Source organism: Lathyrus oleraceus, chromosome 5 (genome assembly GCF_024323335.1).
Source record: "Lathyrus oleraceus cultivar Zhongwan6 chromosome 5, CAAS_Psat_ZW6_1.0, whole genome shotgun sequence".
NCBI classification, from domain to species: Eukaryota; Viridiplantae; Streptophyta; class Magnoliopsida; order Fabales; family Fabaceae; genus Lathyrus; species Lathyrus oleraceus.
In genome coordinates, this window is record NC_066583.1 from 367,531,087 (window position 1) to 367,556,803 (window position 25,717).

Below are 25,717 nucleotides of genomic sequence, written 5' to 3' on the forward strand. Positions count from 1 at the left end.
TGCGGGATCACAATCCCCTCAACCAACCCCATATTCGACATGTTGACAAACCCCGGAGTAGCATGGCTTTCCAGAGCCTTCACCTTCTCTGCCAGCAACTGAATTTATTTGCTCTGTGGCTGGACACCATATTGACCAAATGGCTCATCGTGCATGGAGAATTGATCAGCCTCTCTGTCTTCCTCCCTGTCATCATCAAACCCATAGAAAGGAGGCACAAAATTGTCCTTCAAATTCTGCCCCAGACCGGGCCCAGGTTGACCACCAGCACCAAAATTATTCACCAGACCAACTGTTGTCCTCTTTCCACCATCACGAGATCCCTGCCCCTGGTTGGAGACTCCATCCAGGTTGACCCCACTGTTCTGAGCAGAAACCCGCTCGAGTTTCTCAACTTTATCTGCGAGAGCCTTCTGACCAATGGCAAAACCTTGCATTATATTGATCAGTTCGGTCATTTTCTCCTTCAATTCCAGCATATCAGCACTGGGAAGCTCCATGAGTCTGGGAGTGTTTCTTCTTGTGTAATATCTGTGAGGGCGAGTTGAGTGCAGGGGTACTACTCTTCGAGCGCGAGCAATGATTCCTGGTTACAAACAAACACGTTAGTAATAGTCACCTGCAAAATAAAACACAAGTTATCATGATTATGCATGTATGCAGTGCATATCCATATGAAGGACACTCTGTCTCTCGACCCTGGCATCATCGAGACAAATAATAATCCGGCATCAATATTCTGATTAGCAGTGTTTGATTTTGTCGTGCAGATCGGAGATATGTGATTTAGCAGGATACCCCCAACCATGTGTGTGCCTGTGTGAGTGCATACGGCAAAGCAAATAAAGCTTGAAGATTAATCACTGACTGAAAATAACCATCACATAACCAAAGAGTGCACAAACAGTGTCATAGTCATACATCAACCAGATAAAATCAAATACAATCCTCCAGAATAGGAAAGAAATACAGGCAAGTGAATTCCGTCAATAAGCCTGACGGTAATTCACAACAAAAGAAAGATCTAACTGGATGAGGGTCCCGCAGATGGCCCTATCTCGCCTTCCATCCTTGCGAACTCTGCGGCGAACCTGAGCTCTATGTTCTCCTGCTGTAGTCTTCCAACTTCCTTCTGATGAATCTTCATCTGTCTGAAGTAGTGGTCTCTCTCTGCCATGTAATGATCTCTCTCGGCCCTGATCTTTGCTTTCTCCGCCTCCCACTCTGCAGCGAGGACTCTGGCTCTCTCATCCCTCTGATCCCTGACTAGGATTTGCCTCCTCTTCTCATCTTCTATCACATTTGATGCTTTGAACAGCTTCTCCTTAGTGATATCATGCTCCTTTGCTGAAGATGCCAAAGCCTGACTAACCTTCCCATAGTAGGCGGTATCCATCTCGAAGCGCTTTGCATTCAGGGCATGCCGCTTGTCTTGATCTTCCATCTTTGCTTTGAGCTCCTGATTGGCTCTCTGAACCCGAGCAACATTCATCTCCAATTCCGTCTTCTCTGCAAGCAGCTGATCTCGTTCCCGCTTCATCTCTAAGAACTCATCCATACTGACAGTAGAAGGAGTCTCCTCAACCAACGGATACCACGGATCGACCATAGGAAACGGTAGACAAGTAAGCTCCACTCTCTTTCTGAGCCAATCATCGAATGGAGGAAAAGATCTGTTGTTAGCCCTACCCCAAGAAGCCTTGCCTTTCCTTTGAATACTGCGCCATGCATCGGATATCTGCTTCACCCTATCCTGATTACCCTCAACCGGGAAGTACACAGATTCCTGAACATCACTCTTGTATGGTGGAAGCTCCATAGCGAATCCCATCTGCCTCTTAAGAAGTGTCGGGTTATAATTAATGCAACCCTGCACCCCTATAAGTGGCACATTGGGAAAACCCCTGCAACTGCAAATAAAATCTTGGCCAACCCCGCTGCTGTGAGTCCAATCTATGTCCTTAGCCCTCAAACCCATCAGTTTGGTCGCCCAATTAACATTCTGACCCAGAAGAACAAAAGCACCCTTGGATGGCAAGTAACCCATAAACCACTTGACCAATAACTGCGCACAGCATCGAATCAGACCCCCACGCCTCTTCTCATTCCGGTTATGAACCGAATAATAGACATCTCCAATCAATGTAGGGATAGGATTCCTTCGAATAAACAAGCGGATGGCATTGATATCCACAAAGTTCTTCTGGTTCGGAAACAGAATGATCCCATAAATGCTCGCCGCAACCAGAGCACAGACAGCTTCCCAATTCCCCAATTCTGACTGCTCTTTAGCCTTAGCCTCTAGGAAACTCAGATGAAAACCAGGCAACTTACCCTTCTCCTTCAGATTACCCTTCACAACCTCTGGACTCAGATAGAAGGCACGAGAAATCCCACCAATATCAGGTTCTTCCTTAGTAACACGGAAAGGAACCTGATCCCTGATCTGGATATTCAAAATATCAGCATAATCTTCCAACATCGGCCCTAGCACGTAATCTGGGAAGACGAAACACCTCAGCTCAGGATCGTAAAACTGAAGTAGAGTATGGATGGCACTCCTGTCTCTATCCATGAGCCTGAAAACTGTCTTCAGAATACCCCCATACACCTCACGAAACAACCCCACATGGTCAGGAGTGATCAACGCTATCATATCCTTCAGCACACTGATATCCGGGTCAAAGAAACTGTAAGCAACATCATCCTTCAAGCCGGGTCTTCTCATCTCTGAATAGAAAGTCTCTCAGCCAAGATCTCGATCCAAAGGGTCCCTGCATATGGGTAAACATGTGTTAGATGTAATTAATGCAAGATGCAATGATGCTGATGAATGAATGCAATGCGTTGCCATCCTCCAAGCCATCTGGTCATCTGCACTGAATCTGGGCTCTGAACTGATCATAACCATCTGAGGAATACACAATCACAATTCTGACCCACGGGTTCCGAAATAAACGGAAGACAGATACATCATCATCACCACTGGTCTCTGATCAGACACACCATCACCATCTGAATCGGCCCAGGGAATCCGAAATAAACGGGTCCCCACTGATAAATATCTCGGCCCGGGGAATCCGAAATAAACGGATCCCCACTGATAAATCACAGACAGCACTCCGGCGTCACGGCAACAAATAACCATAAATCCGACTCATAAATATGTCTCTGAATCACAGCTCAAAAGGTCACCATCTGATTATGCATCCGAACAATCACCCTCCCCTCACAGGTAAATTCTAAACAGGTCACCCTAAGGCGGATAATAGTCTCAACGATCGGGCGGAGATACTCAATGGGTTTGCCCTTGCGGGTGTGCCATTGTAGCTCCCTTAAGATCGTCTAAACCAAAGATCCGAGAAATGATCGGTCACCAGAGTCAACAGCCCAAAAGAGATAACCCAACCAAAGTGGAGAACCCCACTGGAAGAGCACTTCTCAGATGAACCTCGTCCGACTTGTGGTATGTCACGTCGCAACAATATGCCCAACCGACACATGAGCGACGTGAGACCACGCTAATCCTAGGTGTATACTCGGGCCTGGGTTTTAGCCCCACTCAGAACACCCACCCCAAAGTAACAGAACCACCTGCAGAGGAAGATGGCAACATGACAGTAATGATGCATGCACGTATTAATGCAAGTATATACATGGGTTAGAATAATAAATGCAATAAATAAACAATACAAGCAACCAAAACCAATCCTAGAACGCTAGGAAGGACTCGCTTAGGGACGATGGACCAGCATAGGTCTACATCCAGTTGCTAGTCCCCAGCAGAGTCGCCAGCTGTCGCATCCTGCGAAAAAACAACCGGCGAGCCTAAAAATAAAAAAACACACAGAGCCGCCACTAAACGTTATTTATCCCAAGATAGGGAAAGGAAACGCTCAGAGAAACCTGGAAAGACGTGGTCTCGCGACCAAAGAGAATGGGTTCGGGAGTCGGTTACGCGAGGGGAAGGTATTAGCACCCCTCACGTCCTAGGTACTCCTAGGGATCCACGTTCTAAGAAAAGAAAAGGTTGCTAAACATCACACACACACACGGGGAACGCAGGTGGGGTTAGGAGAAACGGGAGCTCGATAAGGTATCGCACCTTATGCCTACATATCTTGTCTGGAACAAGAATCAGAGCCTCTGTAGTTCGGCTTACGCACGCCAAACAACACAAAACATACAAACAAGCAAGGGTGGCAAACATGGAGCCCGACAACCACTGGATGGAATTACGTCGGCATCCGAACCAAAACACACTCAAAAGGGCAAACGTGGAGCCCGACAGCCAATTACTGGGCTTACGTCGGCATCCGAACCAAAACACACTCGAAAGGGCAAACGTGGAGCCCGACAGCCAATCACTGGGCTTACGTCGGCATCCGAACCCAAACATACAACCAGATAGCAAGTAAACACACGCAAAAAAGAAAAAGGTTGCCCGGAGTGGTCTCGCACGACCACCTGCCTACATACCTCGTCTGGCACGAGGATCAGGGCGATGTAGTTCCCCTGAAAGGGACTAAATTGCTACCCAGAAACCGGGGAAAGATACACAACTAGGGAGCTGAGACTCGAGCCTAATGTTGTCATGCATCGTTAACCCTAAGTTCGGTTTTCTATCCTACTTGCATAAGCAAACTAACCTAACCAGGAAAGAAGCTAGCACACAAGCATACAATCATATCATACATCAAATGAGAACAGGCATCTCAATCAAACATGTCAATCAGATATTCACAGAGCACGCACTATAGCCAAAACAAGGGGCTCACACAATAGGTTTGACTGCCTCAGCAAGTCGTCTGTACGGGCTGTGTTCGCTCTTAACCTTGCCATTACGAGGCTAAGGTGAAGCAGATGAAAAGGCGAAATGAGGATCAGACCTCACAGCTCTTATCCCTAACCAGGGAGAGCTGACAAATGAGCATGGGTCCAGAATGGGGGAACCCTTCTATACTCGATGACTCTGACTCAATGTGCACTGCACAGGATCTTGGGCTTTTGATCTCAATGCTACAACCATGTAATGGGAGCAAGGAGAAGACTCACTGAATAGTGGGGGACAGACTGCTTGTCCCTACCTTCCACCAATTGCCTTCTTTGAAGGACTTTTCCTGCTTGGCTTAAAAATAAACATACACAAGCATTGCCTCTTAAGGAGGACTTCAGACAATTTGCCCGGCCCGGTAACAGCCGGGTCTCCAGACTACATGAAGTAAGAAGGTTATACCTCAAATGCAAGTTGCTTAAGCAAAGCAAAGCAAAAAGTTCACAAGGAACTGAGCAACTAAAGTACCTGGAAACAATCAAACTCAGTCAGTATTCAATCAGACAAACCATAAACAACAAACAGTTAACCAGTTTAAACAAACTATGCACAACACAAGGCAAGCTCAAGGCTTAAGCCCAAGCTCCAACACCTACAAAACAATGTTATGTTAGTGTACAAACATCCACAACATCAATTAAAATCAACTTGTATCATTCTCCATGTACATTATGCTTTTGATCCTGAAAAACCAAGCAAATATTAGTAACTAGACCACTAGGCCAAGCCTAGGGTCCCAAAGCAAGAAAAAAGTTAAAACAGCAAGGTATCCACCATCCAACATCAAATTAACATCAAACAAGAGCAAACATCCTTGGTCTCATGTTTATATCATCCATCAAGTTCAATTCATGCACAAAACAATCCATATTGGTTCAAATGAAGCGTCAAACATACAAACAGAAGTATTGCATTCAAATCCATACCAAGACACACCAAAAAAATCTCAAATTAAATACACCTAAACAGGGGGCAATCAAGGTCTACCATGTCAAATTTGAGCTCAATTGGGCAAATGGAACCATGTCAATGAAAATCAACAAAAACAGACACAATTTCATGCTCCAATTCACACCATCAATGCATACATCCACTTCAAAAATTCATATCTCATTGGAAACTAAAAATAAATGGATGAGACCAAAACAGGGATGTCACACAATGTGTCTAGTTCATGCATATCAAATTTCATGGCCATACAATACAATATGAGGATTTCCCAATCAATCTACCAACATGTATCACATGAGCTTGCAATTTCAACAACCAGAAATGAAAAATCAAGATTAAATTGAAAATACAGTGAAAAATTCTACAAAAATTCATCAAGCATCCTAATATGTCAACAAGTCATCATGCAAAATTTCATTCAATTCTAACATGCATAGGTTATCCAATTAAATTCAACAAGTTGACATCAAGAGGTGTGACACAAATTGTCACACCTAAGTTCCAGAATTTGCTGCTCTCTAACCAGGTATCAAAAATTCATGAAATTTACATATAAATAATCCTCAATGAGTCAAGAACCACCACAAAAATTTTCAGCCATTTATTTTATGATATGAGTATTTCATGATCAAATTACAAACATGTGTCAAAAATGGACATACAATGGAAAACCCTAGGTCAATTGAAAATCCTACCAAGCACAACTTTGACCAATAGGTCAAAAAAATCCTACACTCATCAACAAAGTCATAGAAAAAATCCTCACATTTTTATGAATTTTCTACAATTTTTTATGATTTTTTCAATGTGTTAATGATTTTTAATAATTCATTTAGAATATACATTAATTAATTAGATGTGTTAATGGCAGTATTTGTAATTACGTGAACAGTAACGCGGTAACATGTTTTGAATTTGGAAAAGCCTGAAACGTGAATCAAACAGGAAAAAATTCCCAGGCTCGTCTTCTTCACCGCGCGGCATTACGTTCATCACCGGCAGCTTCGACTTTGCTCATTTCTCAACCGAATCTCACAAATTAATAACCGTTGGAAAGGTCTTAACACGTAGAGTACGAATATCATCATGATTTTGTCTAACTGTCTCTAAGTTTTCTGGATCGAGCATTTTAGGTTTTCACTTCAAAGTTTCAAATCGCGATATCTCAACCTATGATTATCCATTCCTAAAACTACAAGCATCATTGCATTCTACATCAAACATACTTTCAAACGCACATAACAATTCACTAATCCATGAGATTCGAAAAGTTACCTCGATTCGAAGACAGTGATGAATTTGAAGATGTTTGCACTTCCTTTACCAAAACAGATGCAGCATATGCTCCAAGAAGTTGAATGATATGATCAGGTTCGATTTAGGTTGCTTCTAATGCACAAAAGCTTGATTCACCATTGATGGAGCAAACTTGGACAGTCGTGTTTTGGAGCTCCTTTGATCTTGCCTTGCCAAAACAGTTGGAGTATGAGAGGAATGAAGATCAACACAAAAAGAATCTTCGAAATTGATGAAGAAATGAAGCTCCATGTACATTATGCTTTTGATCCTGAAAAACCAAGCAAATATTAGTAACTAGACCACTAGGCCAAGCCTAGGGTCCCAAAGCAAGAAAAAAGTTAAAACAGCAAGGTATCCACCATCCAACATCAAATTAACATCAAACAAGAGCAAACATCCTTGGTCTCATGTTTATATCATCCATCAAGTTCAATTCATGCACAAAACAATCCATATTGGTTCAAATGAAGCGTCAAACATACAAACAGAAGTATTGCATTCAAATCCATACCAAGACACACCAAAAAAATCTCAAATTAAATACACCTAAACAGGGGGCAATCAAGGTCTACCATGTCAAATTTGAGCTCAATTGGGAAAATGGAACCATGTCAATGAAAATCAACAAAAACAGACACAATTTCATGCTCCAATTCACACCATCAATGCATACATCCACTTCAAAAATTCATATCTCATTGGAAACTAAAAAGAAATGGATGAGACCAAAACAGGGATGTCACACAATGTGTCTAGTTCATGCATATCAAATTTCATGGCCATACAATACAATATGAGGATTTCCCAATCAATCTACCAACATGTATCACATGAGCTTGCAATTTCAACAACCAGAAATGAAAAATCAAGATTAAACTGAAAATACAGTGAAAAATTCTACAAAAATTCATCAAGCATCCTAATATGTCAACAAGTCATCATGCAAAATTTCATTCAATTCTAACATGCATAGGTTATCCAATTAAATTCAACAAGTTGACATCAAGAGATGTGACACAAATTGTCACACCTAAGTTCCAGAATTTGCTGCTCTCTAACCAGGTATCAAAAATTCATGAAATTTACATATAAATAATCCTCAATGAGTCAAGAACCACCACAAAAATTTTCAGCCATTTATTTTATGATATGAGTATTTCATGATCAAATTACAAACATGTGTCAAAAATGGACATACAATGGAAAACCCTAGGTCAATTGAAAATCCTACCAAGCACAACTTTGACCAATAGGTCAAAAAAATCCTACACTCATCAACAAAGTCATAGAAAAAATCCTCACATTTTTATGAATTTTCTACAATTTTTTATGATTTTTTCAATGTGTTAATGATTTTTAATAATTCATTTAGAATATACATTAATTAATTAGATGTGTTAATGGCAGTATTTGTAATTACGTGAACAGTAACGCGGTAACATGTTTTGAATTTGGAAAAGCCTGAAACGTGAATCAAACAGGAAAAAATTCCCAGGCTCGTCTTCTTCACCGCGCGGCATTACGTTCATCACCGGCAGCTTCGACTTTGCTCATTTCTCAACCGAATCTCACAAATTAATAACCGTTGGAAAGGTCTTAACACGTAGAGTACGAATATCATCATGATTTTGTCTAACTGTCTCTAAGTTTTCTGGATCGAGCATTTTAGGTTTTCACTTCAAAGTTTCAAATCGCGATATCTCAACCTATGATTATCCATTCCTAAAACTACAAGCATCATTGCATTCTACATCAAACATACTTTCAAACGCACATAACAATTCACTAATCCATGAGATTCGAAAAGTTACCTCGATTCGAAGACAGTGATGAATTTGAAGATGTTTGCACTTCCTTTACCAAAACAGATGCAGCATATGCTCCAAGAAGTTGAATGATATGATCAGGTTCGATTTAGGTTGCTTCTAATGCACAAAAGCTTGATTCACCATTGATGGAGCAAACTTGGACAGTCGTGTTTTGGAGCTCCTTTGATCTTGCCTTGCCAAAACAGTTGGAGTATGAGAGGAATGAAGATCAACACAAAAAGAATCTTCGAAATTGATGAAGAAATGAAGAAGTTCTTTGGATTTTGGTGTGATGTGTTCTTGAGTGTTCTTGAGTGTTCTTGAGAGAATGTGAGAGGTTTTTAGATCTGAATTCTTGGTGATTGTGATTCTGTTATGATTAGAAGGAGATTAAGATTATATATGTGTTCTTAAACCAAGATTAATCCACTTAATTAGCCAAATGCATTGTTAAGTGAAATTGGAATGTTAGTGTAAATGGTTATTTGTAAGAAAGGGCAAAAATGGAATTTCCATGTAACAGCCAATGCCACCTGTTTTGACAGCACATACACCTTCCAATTATCATATGTGAGCTGTAGAAACTTGCCCCATGCTCATTGGTTGTGTAAATCTCAAAATCACCATGTGGATGCATTTGTCCATTTTTAACCATTCCACTTTTCAAACCACATTCCAAATTATAAGCCCTAGCCATGAAATGAATATTCAAACACACTTAAAATGCCATTCCTGAGGTGTTGGAAAAAATCCCATTCAAAAATTCCAATTATTTTGACATTTGGACGATTTTGCCCCTGGTCCAATTCAGCTGTCCAGTTGAAAAGTGACTTTTTGCCTTGGCCATTTTTGGGAAAATCCAATGATGCACCCTCAAAGTACATGTCAAATGGAGTTTGTGCATATAAAGAACTTGCAATTTGGACAAAGTATGTGGTAGTTATGGCCTCCTGATTACGGTCTTTTCTGAAATTCAATGAGCCATATCTTGCAAACCATACATTGGATTTTCAAGTTCTTGGACTTTTTGGAAAGGTGAGAACAAGATCTACATCTGTCATGTTGAACAATTTTTCATTTGAAGCTTCCTTGGACATCTGTTTTTAAGGTCAAAAACTTTCCATTTTTGGAAACTTCAGTTACAAGTCACTTGCTATTTTTGGCAGTTTTTGTCCTGACCTGATTTTCTTCAATTTTAAGCTTTGAGATGTCATTTAACACTTGTTCCAACATGAATGAAGTGTGTCTAACTCATTTCCACCTCCAAATTCACCAGATCATGTACAGTTGACCACAGTTGACTTTTCATCTGACAGATGAATCTGGCAATGCATAGATCAATTTGAACCCCAATCTCCAACTGAAATGGCTCAAGGGTGACACCCTAGCCTCAATAATCACCATATAATCACAAAATGAAACTCATAACCATCAGAAACCTCATCTCCTGATCCAGCCCTGATTGGCCCAATACAGCTGATTAGGGTTGACCTGTGGTCAAAACCCTAATCTCAAGGAATCTTCTTCAATCTTCTGATGACATCCAACCATGATGATGATGTATCAATTCAATCAATATGAAGACCAATACCCTTGAGAATCATGAAACCCTAATTCACGGCCCAATCCTCAGATGGCCAGTGATCAATCAGTAAAACCCCTAGGCTTGCACTTTGACTTCCTCATCTTCTGATCAAGACTTGAGAGGATAGCTTGCACAATGTAACCACATGATATGCAATATGCAATGCCTAATGACCTAAAAATGTAATGCAATATGTTAATGCTAGTCCCAAGAGAGGAGGGCAAATTTTGAGGTGTTACAATATGGTAAATGAAGATCTTATTATTTTTATGTGAATTGGTAAATAGAAAAAAAATTCTAATGAAAATTAAATAAATGTCATTAAAATGAAATTAAAATGGAATAATTTATAAATATGAATGCTTATGAATGAAGATCCTATTTTTTTTTTTGTGAATTGGTAAAATAAATAAAAAATCTAATGAAAGTTAAATAAATGCCATTAAAATGAAATTAAAAATTGGAATAATTTATGAATGTGAATGCTTATGAATGAAGATCATGTTTTTTTATGTGAATTAGTAAATAGAAAAAATTCTAATGAAAATTAAATAAATGCCATTAAAATGAAATTAAAAAAAATATGGAATAATTTATGAATATGAATGCTTATGAATGAAGGTCCCTTAGCTTAGGGGTGTGAATGCATGCCTTGAAAAAAATTTGATCTATACTTGTAATTCCTTATGGATTCCTTAATTAAAATGTGACCCAAACCTAACTCATAATATTGACTTTCCAAACATCCAAATATCAAATTTTAACATAAGTCTAAATTTAGGAAAATGTGAAAGTCACCTATTAAGAGACTTATAGTATGTACCAAAATTTATTTATGTAGTATGAGAAATTGTAGCTTCATGATTTTGAATGCAAACCTCTACCCCTTTGTAAATTCCAAACTAAATGGTCCAATTTTTTAGAGACTTTTATCACCCTTTTTTATTAAAACTAAGTTCCAAAAGAAATCGAACCTTTTTATGATATTTCTCAAAAATAAAAAGCATGACTCAGACTAAAAAACTACATTTATTTAGTCAAAAATCATATTCCAAACAAAAGTCAAACATTAAGACATTACTTGTTAAAACGAATTGTGATGACAAACGATCATGGATGGTAAATTAAAATGGCATGAGACTTACAACTAATCAAAATTGAACGGAATGGTGTATGAATGAAAGATGTATCTATGATAAGAATGTATGCACTGGTCTTAACAAAGCGACACAAGCAAAACCAATTTCTCCTTGATTAATGAATTCTGACCTATGCATGGAAATGGGATCTTAACCCGATGAAATGATCATGGGACATATTGCAACTGAAACACTTAATAAATTTATGTCAATGAGTTGATGCAAATTGATAAATACAAATGCTTGAAATATAAATGAATTCCTTTAGGCGGGGCAAAATTTAGGGTATGACAATATCCCTCATGCATAAGCCCTATTGGAAGCTATCATCCCCCTTTACCTTAGAATTTCAGCAAGAAAGCTCTTCTCCAATGGTTTTCCTCTTCTCTTTTAGCTCTAGGGTTCTCATCTTGCCACTTTCTCAAGTTCTATAAGAATTTGATGAAACATAACTCCCCCTCACCTTTTAGAATATATACATAGGATTTTCTGCATAATTCTTTTTATCTACCACGTTATCCCTCAACACTTTTAATTCATACTATCACCCCAAACTCACATTATTATATTTTTCTAATTTAATTATTAAACTCATTTTAATAATAAATTTAATTTTCCACCCAATCTCTTATTAATAAATAAAACTTTATTCTCCATTTAGGTATTTCTTTTACTACCTCCAACTCATTCTCATAAATATCCTCATTGCCCCTTATTTCTCTACTAAATCATATTTTCCCAATTATATAATTAATTAACTCATTTATAATATAAATTCACAAATTTATATATTTATTTATTTCTATTAATTAAAAATATTAATATTCTAGTTATTTTCTGATTATTCTACCAAACTCCTATATTCTCACCATACCCTACCATTACCATTACACCCCAACAACACATATAATCACCATTTGTAGGAAGTAGAGATTTTAGAAGATATCCCGATCGCAAACGAGATAGAGGAAAGTCAAGAGAAAGGGAAAAAATGTGATTATCTTCAAAGTGGACTTTGAAAAAGCATATGACTCGGTAGATTGGAACTACATAAATATTATGATGCAAAAAAATAGGCTTTCTTGTAATGTGGAGAAGATTAATTTTAAAATGCTTAAGATCAGCCTCGGTTTTTAGTGTTGGTGAACGGAAGCCCCACTAAAGAGTTTGAGATGAGTTGCGGGCTTAGACAAGGAGACCCGTTGTCGTCATTCCTTTGCTTGATAGCAACAAACGTTTGTTAGGAGAAAACAAAACAAAACATTGATAAAAAAAGGAACTCAATCACAACACATGAACACATTTTTGAAACTCCAAAACTGGAGAAAAAACCATGGTCTTTGTTAATAGACAACTAGAGAATAATATTATGTGAAAATTGTTACAACAGATAAAATACTCTCAACTAAATCAGGCCCCTAGTACATCCATACCCTTCAAACAAATATTTAACTACATCTCAAAACACTCTAATACAAGAATATAAAAGAACAAAGAAAATCAAATACAAGCTTAAAGTGCTTTTGACTGGTACATCTTAAAAAAATGTACATAAAAACTATTTTTTTTTAAAAACTAAAAAAAACTAAAATAAAAATAATTTGATTATAAATGTTACAAAATATTCAAATGAATTCAAATAAAATGAATAAATTGTAAAGCCAAGTAAAAATTGTGAAACAAATTGTAAAACAAAATGTAAAATAAATTGTAAAAAAAAATTGTAGAACAAAAAAGATTATCATTATCAAATGTTTTTTAAAATTCATATCTTAATTTGTGAAACAAAATTTAATTTGTCAATATTTAGTTAAACATAACATGATACAACTCTAAATAATTAAAGGTATATCTTCTGATCTCACCTGATCAGGAGGGCCTTCCACGGTCTTGGTGAATGGGCCGGATAGTGAAATGAGAGGGGGGTGTACCTGCAAGGTGCTCCAACGCTTAAGTCAGAAAAGGTACAGAATGAGGTTATCAGAGTGTGAGTTAGAATACCTGCCCCTTTGCCATGAAAGGGGTATTTATATTGAGCCCCCAGCGCTGGGCCAAGGCTCCTAATGGGCTGGATTAACTAGGCCCAAGGAGGAGCTGCCAGGGGACGCGTAAGAAGCGTTAAGACCTAGACCAAGGTCTGCCCCCTGGTCCAACTGCCCCTATCTCTAAGGAGATAATATAGGGGAGTTGGGTGACGTGGTAAGCGAGATGCCGTTATGGCTCTGCCCGACACAACTTAGGTGCCCGCGACGTGGGTTGACAATAAGTGGATGGCGATCATACGAGGGGGACCCGCTCGTCGCCCGACACGTGTTTACGGGGCCGAGGAGACGTTCTTCGGGCGGACGGTCGTTCATCTAACGTGACCTCGCGGTCGCCTGGACATGGCCGTTCGGACGTGGGCTCGGCGAGCGTTGGGCCGCACCGTGCCTAGTGTCATGGCCCAGTCCAGAACAGGAGCCCCCCAAGTCGAGTCTCTGAGCCAGAGAGATGACTTATGTTTCAACTAAGGGTTCCCCGGGACGATGGGGAAGCTCGATCGTTAGACAGGTGAGGTCGCAACAGACCTATTCATGACTGACTGATCCCCGGGACTGTCGGGGATGGAGGTGATCGGTTGATCTGCACCTTCCTCGTAGTAGACGTGGGTATGACGCGGGGAGGTGGCGTCTTGGCGAGTCGAGGAGATGGACGGGTGCTCGGGTCTTTCAGTTTCTTATTTTTGATAGACGTGTCTCAGAATTAGTGGCGTCGCTTCGTTTCGCGTGCAAAGACGGCGTAGGCAGGCTAGGCAATGATGACCTAGCCTGTTGGTCCACGTGCCTAGCCCTATAAAAAGGGGTTGAGTAACTTCATTTCTACTTTATTTGCTCACGCGTTCACCGGAGTTCTCCATATTCTCTCACGTTTGCTCGCTCAACCGTCTGGAACGCCGTCTCCGCCTGTCCTCCTATCCGCACCACCGCCTTCCGCTTGGACACCACCGCAACCCTTTCAACTTAGTTATGTCAGGTATGGTTTTCCACCTTGACCCACTGTTTTTCCTTGTTGTTTCTGTCAAACGCATATTATTTTTGTAGAAATGTGGTTAGGTTTAGCTTAGGAATAGTGCAGTGGACCGTAGGTGTATATTAACCAGTCGAAAATAGGGTTGGGATCGTACTGTACCGGGCATGAATTTCATATGCCGGGCAATACTTGCATAGGCTGTATGAAGTTTGTGCCCGGTCTCTATAGAGTGCATGTGTCACCGAGTTGAGCACGGTTGGTGTCCGTCGCCGCTACGCCCTTTCACTTGACCTGCGGTGGAAGGGTGGATTTGATATGACGTCGAATTCACTCTTTCTGTCTGCGTTTCAGGTGCAACCGGGCGTTTACGACCGAGGAGGGAAGATTCTGGGTCTTCCACCGAAGATGCGACAATCGCTCGTCTCCCTGTCGGGGATGGGGGTGTCCGAGATGGTACGGAACATGCCTCCTCTTCCGGGCAGGTCGACTTCTCCTGGGTTGCGGACGAGCCCTTGGAGGAGGGGTCCGACTTCTGTGACGAGGCCGTCGTTGCTCACGCTATGGTCGAGACAATAGGCCGGGAGGATCCACCAAACTGGTATTGCTGCGCCCCCAAGGAAGAAGACCGCATTTGTCATCATTTCCCGGGGAAGCAGTTCACTATGTACGAATTTGCTTTCCGTGAGGCGGGGATTAGACTGCCCTTTAATTCCTTCCAGATGTCGGTCTTCGAGTGGCTCCGGCTGGCGCCGTCCCAGCTGCATCCTAATGCTCTCGCATTTATGCGGGCATTCGAGTTGGTTTGCCAGTTCCTCGGCATTGGTTGCACCCGGGCCCTCTTCTTCCACGTTTTCCATCTCCAGAGGTCCGGTTCCCGTGGTCGCCACAGTTGGGTTTCTTTCAAGCAGCCCGTGCGTTTGTTCAAGACGTACGAGGATTCTGTTCGCCATTTCAAGAACCGGTGGTACGTGGTGATGCCGATTACTCGGGCCGCCCTTCACTCTCTATACTACTATCAACGGAAACCCAACGGGGAGGAGACGCTGATGTCGAAGATACCGTTGAGGTGGCAGCGTGATCATTTCGATCTCTCCACGGCGCATTACCGAGTCAAGTATGCGATGCTCGGCGAGGAGGATAGGCTCGCATACAAGAAGCTGGTCGACTACGTGCAGAGCTTCAGCTTGGGGTTCTGGGCGAATCGACAGGGCGTGCCCTTCCTGGATGAGGCCGGGGAACCCATCACCGAGACGCGTTACATCAATACGAAGGCTCTGCTCGAGTGTGACACCGAGGAGGAAGCTCTGGCGTTATTGAGTAGGTAGACTTTGTTTAGCTTTCTATTTCTGTTTATGACTTCGCTCGCTAATGTTTGTGTGTAATTTGTTTGCAGGTGCCATGCCCAATGCTCGCGATCGGGTGCTGAAGCTAGCGAATCAGGTCGACGCTCCTGACCGGGTGTCCAAGAAGAAGAAGAAAACTGTGGCCCGCGTCTTGGAGACTGCTGGCGATGCCGGGGTCGGTCCCTCGCAGGCGGCGAGCGTGATCCCTTCCTCTCCTCCTCGGGCTAACCCGATCGACATTCGTGATAGTAGTCCGTCGCCAGCGGCTTCCCCCCTTCATAAACGGAAGCGTCCGGCTGGGCCTCTCACCAGGGCGTCTCTAGGAAGTCCGAATGGAGCGGGCAGCTATCTTCTACCTCCCTGCTACGTGGAGCGGTCGTTCTTCAAGGCCGAGGAGTCGATTGCTGTGCCCGCGCCTGAGGCCAAGGCTATTCTGGACCAGGACGCTGCTGCCCGGAGAAAGGATCTGGCCAGGGATATTGCTGCTGTCATCCGGGTGATGGAGACGGCCATGGTTTTGACCGACACTTCGGTCTCCACTGCCTCGCTGGAGGATGCTCTTTTGCAGATTCGGACGGAGAAGGAAAAATTATCCAAAGATCTGTCGGACTACAAAGAAGAGCATCAGCTGCAGGAAGGGCTGAGCCAGAAGCTGGAGGAGGTGGAGAAGGAGAGGGACCAGTTGACGGCTGTTAAGGCGAGCTTGGAAGAGCAGGTGGCCGACCATCAGAAGCTGGCCGAGGACAATGCTGGCCTACGGGCTCAGGTTGCGGCTCTCGAGGGGAAGGTCCGCCCTCTGGCCGATGAGACCGAGGAGGAACGCGCTCTTGGTTCGCGCGGTGAGCTGCTAGGGCATATTCGGACCCTCAACCAAGATCTCGTGGCCTGCTTCAAAGAGGGTTTCGACAATGCTGTCGAGCAGCTCGGGCTTCTGAACCCTGGGTTGGTGACAGCGGGGTCGGCCTACAACTACTGCGTCCGGGAAGGTGAGATTATCTGCCCGTTCGAAGTGGAGGAGGAGCTGGGGGAAGACGAAGAAGAGGATGAAGAGGTGCTCCGAGTGGAGTCTTAGTGTATTTGTTTTTCTTTGCTTTATGGCCTGCGCGCCTTATGTATTCTGGCCTCCGGGCGTTGTAATATGGCCTTCGGGCGTACTTGGCCTCGGCCGCACTTATTGTTATTAATGTATGGAATATTTTCGTCATCATTCATTGTGCTCGTTGTGTTTGATACTTGTTTGTATGAACTTGTACTCTACTCGACTTTGTTGATCTCCTCGGTTTAGGGAACCGACGAAGTGTCGGGCTTTTGTGCCCGTGGGGATCGAAGCCCGGGTCCGTTGTTCGAACCCTGGTCTCGAGGCTTGGGCCCTCCCATCGCGAGCTGGGTGCCCTGCCAGTTCTGGTACTTCGACGTTGAGTCTTGGTCAAGATCCCAACCGTCGGGGAGGGTTGTGTTTGTCATGTGACCCCGGATCGTTCCCGGGTCTCGTGGTTCCTCCCTGGGGTTTTGGGGACGAAGAGCGTGGTCGTACCTGCCACGTCTCCCCGTGGTGTATTTAGCTGTAATATTGTCTAAGTTTTTCTGCGTTCCATGGTCGAGCGAGTTGTTCTCCTTGTAGGTTTTCTAGGTAATAGGCCCCGTTGCTCGTCTTGTCGCGGACGCGGTAAGGGCCTTCCCAGTTGGCTGCCAGTTTGCCCTCTCTCGGGTTTTTCTGGTTTCTTCTGAGGACCAGGGTGCCGACCTGGAACTCTCTTTTTATGACTTTCGCGTCATGGCGTAGTGCTATTTTTTGTTTGAGGGTTGTTTCCCTGAGGGCTGCCTCGGAACGTATCTCCTCGACTAGGTCGAGCTCGGCTCTAAGGGTTTCATCGTTCATTTCCTCGTCTAAGGGCTCCTCTGTCCTCCTCGTTGGCGTCCGTATCTCCACCGGGATGACTGCCTCGGTGCCGTACGTTAGTCGGAACGGGGTTTCCCCGGTGGTAGAATGTGGTGTCGTGCGGTAGGCCCATAGCACGCTATGTAGCTCCTCGACCCATGCCCTCTTTGCCTCACCGAGTCTGCGTTTGAGGCCACGTAGGATTACCCTGTTGGCCGCCTCTGCTTGCCCGTTCGTCTGCGGGTGCTCGACAGACGTGAAATGCTGTGTGGTGCCCAGGCTGGCGACGAAGTCCTGGAATCCTCCGTCCGTGAATTGTGTCCCGTTGTCTGTGACAAGTGCCTGGGGTATACCGAACCGAGCGAGGATGTTGCGCTTGAAGAACCGGAGAATGTTCTGCGCGGTTATTTTAGCCAGTGCCTCCGCCTCGATCCATTTGGTGAAGTAATCCACCCCGACGATGAGGTATTTATTCTGATATGATCTGGTGACGAAGGGTCCGAGGATGTCCATGCCCCACCACGCGAAGGGCCACGGGGAGGACAGTGATTTGAGGTCGTTCGGGGGTGCGAGGTGCATGTCGGCATGTCGTTGGCATTTGTCACATCTTTTGACGTGCTCTTTCGAATCGTTTTGCATGGTCGGCCAGTAGTAGCCTGCTCGAAGGGCTTTTCGTGCGAGCGATCGTCCGCCGAGGTGTTGGGCGTTAATTCCCCGGTGTAGCTCTCCAAGTATGTCGGGGACTTTCTCTTCCTCGACGCATTTGAGTAGTGGGATGGAGAATCCTCTCCGGTAGAGTTTGCCTTCGAGGAGTACGTACGAGCATGCGCGTCGTTTGACAGTGGTCGCCTCTTTCGGGTCAGCCGGGAGTTCGTCTCGCGTGAGGTAATTGTAGATGGGTGTCATCCAACAGTGGGCATCTCCAATAGCGTTGACCTCGAGTGGAGGCGGTAGCTTGTCGATGCTGGGCCGAGGGAGAATTTCTTGGATTACTGATTTATTCCCACCCTTTTTCCTCGTGCTGGCTAGTTTCGAGAGAACGTCTGCCCGTGTGTTGTGCTCGCGGGGTATGTGTCGAACATCCCATTTTTCGAATCTGTCAAGTTTTTCTTTGACGAGGGACAAGTACTCGAGGAGGTTGTCGTTCTTGGTTTGGTAGTCTCCCCGCACCTGTGAGGCCACGAGCTGGGAGTCGGTGGATATTTTTACCTCTTTTGCCCCCAGGTCCTCGGCTAACCTCAGGCCTGCTAGGAAGGCTTCGTATTCGGCTTGGTTGTTCGATGTTGGGAACGCTCGCGCTAATGATACCTCTATCAGGATCCCTTCTTCATTTTCGAGGATGATCCCGGCCCCGCTGCCTGACGTGCTGGAGGCGCCATCGACGAAGATCGTCCATTTGTGGGCGCTTTCTGCTGGGGTCGGGCAGTGGGTCATCTCCGCGACGAAGTCGGCCAGTGCCTGAGCTTTCAAGGCTTTCCTACTTTCGTATTGTATGTCGAATTCGGAGAGTTCTAGTGACCATTTGAGCATCCTCCCGGCCATATCCGGACGTCCGAGCAGCTGTTTGATTGGCTGGTCGGTCCTTACCTTTATCGTGTGTGCGAGGAAGTAATATCGTAGTCTCCTCGCTGTGTTGATGAGGGCCAGGGCGACCTTTTCGATTTGCTGATATCGGAGCTCGGGGCCTTGGAGTGCTTTACTCGTAAAATAGATGGGCTTTTGGCCTTCGTCGGTTTCTCTTATTAGAACGGCGCTGACGGCCTCGGTTGCCACGGATAGGTATAAGTATAGGGTTTCCTTTTCTGATGGCCGTGATAAGACCGGGGGTTGGGACAGAACCTTCTTTAGATGGAGTAGCGCTTGCTCGCATTCATCGGTCCAGTCGAAGGTAGCCTCTTTGCGAAGGAGTCTGAAGAACGGCAACGCGTGCTGGGCGGACTTGGCGATGAAACGGGAGAGTGAGGCGAGCACTCCATTGAGTGACTGGATCGATTTTTTGGTTTTCGGGGTCGGAAACTCCGAGAATGCCCGGCATTTGTCGGGGTTGGCCTCGATCCCTCTTTCGGTGAGATAGAAACCGAGGAACTTGCCTGCTCGGACTCCAAACGTGCATTTTTCGGGGTTGAACCTCATTTTACACTGTCTCGCCTGCTCGAATACCTTCGTAAGGTGTCGAGCATGGGTTATCTCCTCGTGTGATTTGACGATCATGTCGTCCATGTACACTTCGAGCATGTCCCCTATTTCGTCCTTGAAGACTTTGTTCATCATGCGTTGGTATGTAGCGCCAGCGTTCTTGAGCCCGAACGGCATCACGTTGTAATAGTAATTGCCCGTTGGGGTCATGAACGCTGTGTGTTTCTTGTCTGCGGGCGACATAGGGATCTGGTTGTATCCACTATATGCGTCCATGAAGGACAAGAGTTTAAAACCTGCAGAGTTGTCAACGAGCGAGTCTATATTAGGGAGGGGGAAAGCATCTTTCGGGCAAGCCCTATTAAGATCAGTATAATCAACACACATACGTCATTTTCCATTATTTTTCTTAACGAGGACTACATTAGAGAGCCAGGTTGTGTACTGGGCTTCAGAAATAAAATTTGCCTCTAAGAGGTCTTTTACAGCTCGCTCGGCAGCCTCTGCCTTTTCGGGCGATTGCTTGCGTCTATGCTGTGCTATGGGCTTGGCTGCCCGGTCTACAGCTAGCTTATGACACGCGATCTCGGGGTCCAGCCCGGGCATTTCTGCGGCATTCCACGCGAAGAGGTCGGAGTTCTCTTTGAGGCATGCTACTAGCTCTTCTCTTGTTTCCTCGGGTAGTCCCTTACCTATCTTCACCGTCCTTTCCGGATCGTCCCCAAGAGGAATGAGTTCGAACTCCCCGTCGGGGATTGGTCGGACCGGGTGTTCGAGAGAGCGTTCCTTGGGGAACCTCCCCTCTTCGGTCTCGTCCAGCCCGATGCGACAGTCGAGGTCGATGGCGTTGACTCCTCGGGCAGGATCCTCGGTCTTGAGCTTTTTGTTGTTGCAGTTGCTCTTCGTGCTGACTACGGCCTGTCCTTTTACTGCGGCGTCGTAGCATCGTCGGGCTGCTTCGATGTCACCATGGATGGTGACCACACGTCCCAATTTGGTGTAGTATTTCATCTTCAGGTGGACGGTGGATGGGACCGCAGTGAGTTCGGCCAGTGTCGGGCGTCCAAAGATGCAATTGTAGAGAGACGGACAGTCTACGACCAGAAATTGGATTTTGACTTCCCTGGCCGTTTCTTGTTCGCCGAAGGTGACGAGGAGCTCAACATATCCCCACGGTCTGGTTGTTGCTCCGTTGAATCCTTGGAGATCTGATCCGACGTAGGGGGCTAAGTTGGTCTTGTCTAGCTTCAGAGTCTTGAAGAGGTGGACGTACATGATATCCACTGAGCTGCCTTCGTCGACCAGGATGCGTCGTACGTCGAATCGGGCCATCTTTGCTCTTATCAATAGTGGGATGGCCGAGTTGGGGGATCCGCCCGGGAGTTCCTCCAGGAAGAAGGATATTGGGTTGGATTTTCCCCGGTATTTTGTCAATGTCGCTTTCTGCTCGGGGGCAGTCAGTAGGAGTTCGTCGAACTTACGTTTGACGGAGAGGGCCGCGGATTCCCCGTTAGTCCCTCCTCCTGATATCACCAGTGTGGTAGGGAAGTCTTCCCAGGGGCTGAGTGCAGTGATCTTGCCCTCGGGCAATGGTTCGGGGAGGAAGAAATCTTCCGGTCGTGACACGCAGAGGGCCACTTGATAGGGAGAGTTGTCAGGGGGTGTGTTTTCCCGGGGTCTCTTCTTCTCTGGCTCGTCGTGTCTGGGAGCTTCGTTCTTCCTCGTGTACTGCTTCAGGTGCCCTTCTTGGATTAAAATTTCAATCGCATCTTTCAGGTGGACGCAGTCTTCGGTCACGTGCCCGTGACTTCTGTGGAACCGGCAGTACTTTGATTTGTCGGTGTGGGGCTTTGGTGCAGACGGTTTTGGGAACCTGACCCTGCCCTGCTTAAATTCAGAGTTGATACATTCTGCGAGGATACGCTCTCGAGGAGCTGTCAGTAAGGTGTACTCGCTATATCTGCCCGCGGGGCCTCTTCCTTCCCGGAGCTCGCGAGGTCTTTCTTCTCTTCGTTTGTCTCCGTTGCGACGGGAAATGCTCGTGTCATCGCGTTTTGAGTGCTCGGTCTCCCCAGCGTTACGTCCGCTGCGGGCATTGTGTGCCACCTGCTTTTCCTCGTATCTGATGTAGGCCTGGGCTTTATGCAGGAGCTCGTTTAAGGTGCGGGGAGGCTCGATCCCTACGGCTCTGCTAAGTTCACTGCCGGGTAAGAGACCTCTCTCGAGGAGATACTTCTTCATGTGCTCGGTGGTATCTACCTCGACAGCTTCCTGGTTGAATCGCTCGATGTATGAGCGCAGTGTTTCATTCTTCTTCTGCACTATGGCTTCAAGGGTCGCCTCAGTCTTGGGGTGACGACGGGAAGCTGTAAAGTGCCGGGTGAACATGGACCTCATGACTCTCCATGACGTAATGGACTCAGGGGCCAAGCTTTTGTACCAGGCCATGGCCCCTTTCCTGAGGGTCGTTGAGAACAGTCGGCATTTGAGGTGCCCGGTTATATCATTGCGGTAGTCGAGCATCGCGTTGACGTTGTCGACGTGATCGTCGGGATCTGTAGTCCCGTCGTACACAGCTAGGTTTGGCGGTTTCTCCATGCCTTTGGGGAGCGGGGCCTCCATTATTGCCCGAGATAGGGGGCAATGCAAATCTTCCTCATCGCTCCTTAAGGGAGACAGTTCGTTGTTGTCGGGGCTGTGCCCGCGCCTTGGTGATGTTCTCGCTCGACCACCGTCACGACGGGTGCGTGCCCTGCTGGCGTAGGGTTCGGGAGAGCGACGTCCTCGCTTCTTCGTTGGCTCCGAACGCTGTTGTATCCTACTCACCGGCTGGGGCCGGGCTTCTTGTCGTTCGGCTTCGAGGGCCGTGATTCGTTCGTGCTGCTGGTGGAGCATAGAACCGGCTTGATTGAGGGCATTCACCATGGCAATCATTACGGCGTCTCCTTCAACGGGAACGGGAATGGGATGAAATGTCTCTGCCCCTAAATTGTGGGCGTGAGAGGCATCTCCGTTGTTTTGGGGCTCTGGAGACGGGGTGGATGGATGACCGTCCCGAACGTCCGCTTCATGGGATGGCGGGCCGTCGTCCATGTTGTAGTTGACGAGGGGACGGCTGTGATCGCTATGTTGTTCTCCGGCCATGTTGGAAGGACAGAAATAAATGAGCTTTTGATCCTCGTTTGATGAAGATGGGGATAGCTAGTTCCCACAGACGGCGCCACTGATCTCACCTGATCAGGAGGGCCTTCCACGGTCTTGGTGAATGGGCCGGATAGTGAAATGAGAGGGGGGTGTACCTGCAAGGTGCTCCAACGCTTAAGTCAGAAAAGGTACAGAATGAGGTTATCAGAGTGTGAGTTAGAATACCTGCCCCTTTGCCATGAAAGGGGTATTTATATTGAGCCCCCAGCGCTGGGCCAAGGCTCCTAATGGGCTGGATTAACTAGGCCCAAGGAGGAGCTGCCAGGGGACGCGTAAGAAGCGTTAAGACCTAGACCAAGGTCTGCCCCCTGGTCCAACTGCCCCTATCTCTAAGGAGATAATATAGGGGAGTTGGGTGACGTGGTAAGCGAGATGCCGTTATGGCTCTGCCCGACACAACTTAGGTGCCCGCGACGTGGGTTGACAATAAGTGGATGGCGATCATACGAGGGGGACCCGCTCGTCGCCCGACACGTGTTTACGGGGCCGAGGAGACGTTCTTCGGGCGGACGGTCGTTCATCTAACGTGACCTCGCGGTCGCCTGGACATGGCCGTTCGGACGTGGGCTCGGCGAGCGTTGGGCCGCACCGTGCCTAGTGTCATGGCCCAGTCCAGAACATCTTCCATTACAAAAATCTCTAAACCTACAAGCACTCAATGTAATGCAACAAGTGTCGATTATGGGCATGTAGTGTACGATAGAAGACTTATGGAAAAACAAATCTATGAATGATATGGTAAATGAAGATCTTGTTTTTTTTATGTGAATTGGTAAATAGAAAAAAAATTCTAATGAAAATTAAATAAATGTCATTAAAATGAAATTAAAATGGAATAATTTATAAATATGAATGCTTATGAATGAAGATCCTATTTTTTTTTGTGAATTGGTAAAATAAATAAAAAATCTAATGAAAATTAAATAAATGCCATTAAAATGAAATTAAAAATTGGAATAATTTATGAATGTGAATGCTTATGAATGAAGATCATGTTTTTTTATGTGAATTAGTAAATAGAAAAAATTCTAATGAAAATTAAATAAATGCCATTAAAATGAAATTAAAAAAAATATGGAATAATTTATGAATATGAATGCTTATGAATGAAGGTCCCTTAGCTTAGGGGTGTGAATGCATGCCTTGAAAAAAATTTGATCTATACTTGTAATTCCTTATGGATTCCTTAATTAAAATGTGACCCAAACCTAACTCATAATATTGACTTTCCAAACATCCAAATATCAAATTTTAATATAAGTCTAAATTTAGGAAAATGTGAAAGTCACCTATTAAGAGACTTATAGTATGTACCAAAATTTATTTATGTAGTATGAGAAATTGTAGCTTCATGATTTTGAATGCAACCTCCACCCCTTTGTAAATTCCAAACTAAATGGTCCAATTTTTTAAAGACTTTTATCACCCTTTTTTATTAAAACTAAGTTCCAAAAGAAATCGAACCTTTTTATGATATTTCTCAAAAATAAAAAGCATGACTCAGACTAAAAAACTACATTTATTTAGTCAAAAATCATATTCCAAACAAAAGTCAAACATTAAGACATTACTTGTTAAAACGAATTGTGATGACAAACGATCATGGATGGTAAATTAAAATGGCATGAGACTTACAACTAATCAAAATTGAACGGAATGGTGTATGAATGAAAGATGTATCTATGATAAGAATGTATGCACTGGTCTTAACAAAGCGACACAAGCAAAACCAATTTCTCCTTGATTAATGAATTCTGACCTATGCATGGAAATGGGATCTTAACCCGATGAAATGATCATGGGACATATTGCAACTGAAACACTTAATAAATTTATGTCAATGAGTGGATGCAAATTGATAAATACAAATGTTTGAAATATAAATGAATTCCTTTAGGCGGGGCAAAATTTAGGGTATGACAATATCCCTCATGCATAAGCCCTATTGAAAGCTATCATCCCCCTTTACCTTAGAATTTCAGCAAGCTCTTCTCCAATGGTTTTCCTCTTCTCTTCTAGCTCTAGGGTTCTCATCTTGCCACTTTCTCAAGTTCTATAAGAATTTGATGAAACATAACTCCCCCTCACCTTTTAGAATATATACATAGGATTTTCTTCATAATTCTTTTTATCTACCACGTTATCCCTCAACACTTTTAATTCATACTATCACCCCAAACTCACATTATTATATTTTTCTAATTTAATTATTAAACTCATTTTAATAATAAATTTAATTTTCCACATAATCTCTTATTAATAAATAAAACTTAATTCTCCATTTAGGTATTTCTTTTACTACCCCTAACTTATTCTCATAAATATCCTCATTGCCCCTTATTTCTCTACTAAATCCTATTTTCTCAATTATATAATTAATTAAATCATTTATAATATAAAATCACAAATTTATATATTTATTTATTTCTATTAATTTAAAATACTAATATTCTAGTTATTTTCTTATTATTCTACCAAACTCGTATATTCTCACCATATCCTACCATTACCATTACACTCCAACAACACA

General features: G+C 44.1%; 2 protein-coding genes across 3 annotated transcripts; both read right to left on the reverse strand.

Annotated features, from left to right (window-relative positions):
* Positions 1-1,005: 1,005 nt before the first annotated feature.
* On the reverse strand, positions 1,006-9,237 carry LOC127084768 (uncharacterized). Of its 2 annotated transcripts, none has more exons than XM_051025271.1 (3): positions 8,896-9,237; positions 5,237-5,302; positions 1,006-2,774 (listed from the first exon to the last, which is right to left on the reverse strand). In XM_051025271.1, the coding sequence occupies exon 3, from the start codon at positions 2,726-2,728 to the stop codon at positions 1,025-1,027; it is 1,704 nt and encodes a 567-aa protein (XP_050881228.1). In that variant the 5' UTR covers positions 2,729-2,774; positions 5,237-5,302; positions 8,896-9,237; the 3' UTR covers positions 1,006-1,024. The 2 variants fall into 2 exon arrangements, with proteins under 2 accessions (XP_050881228.1, XP_050881227.1); XM_051025270.1 differs by lacking the exon at positions 8,896-9,237 and adding an exon at positions 7,061-7,271.
* Positions 9,238-20,373: 11,136 nt separating this feature from the next.
* Positions 20,374-23,127, reverse strand: LOC127080753 (uncharacterized). The gene has a single exon (XM_051021057.1). The coding sequence runs from the start codon at positions 23,125-23,127 to the stop codon at positions 20,374-20,376; it is 2,754 nt and encodes a 917-aa protein (XP_050877014.1).
* Between the last annotated feature and the right edge of the window lie 2,590 nt (positions 23,128-25,717).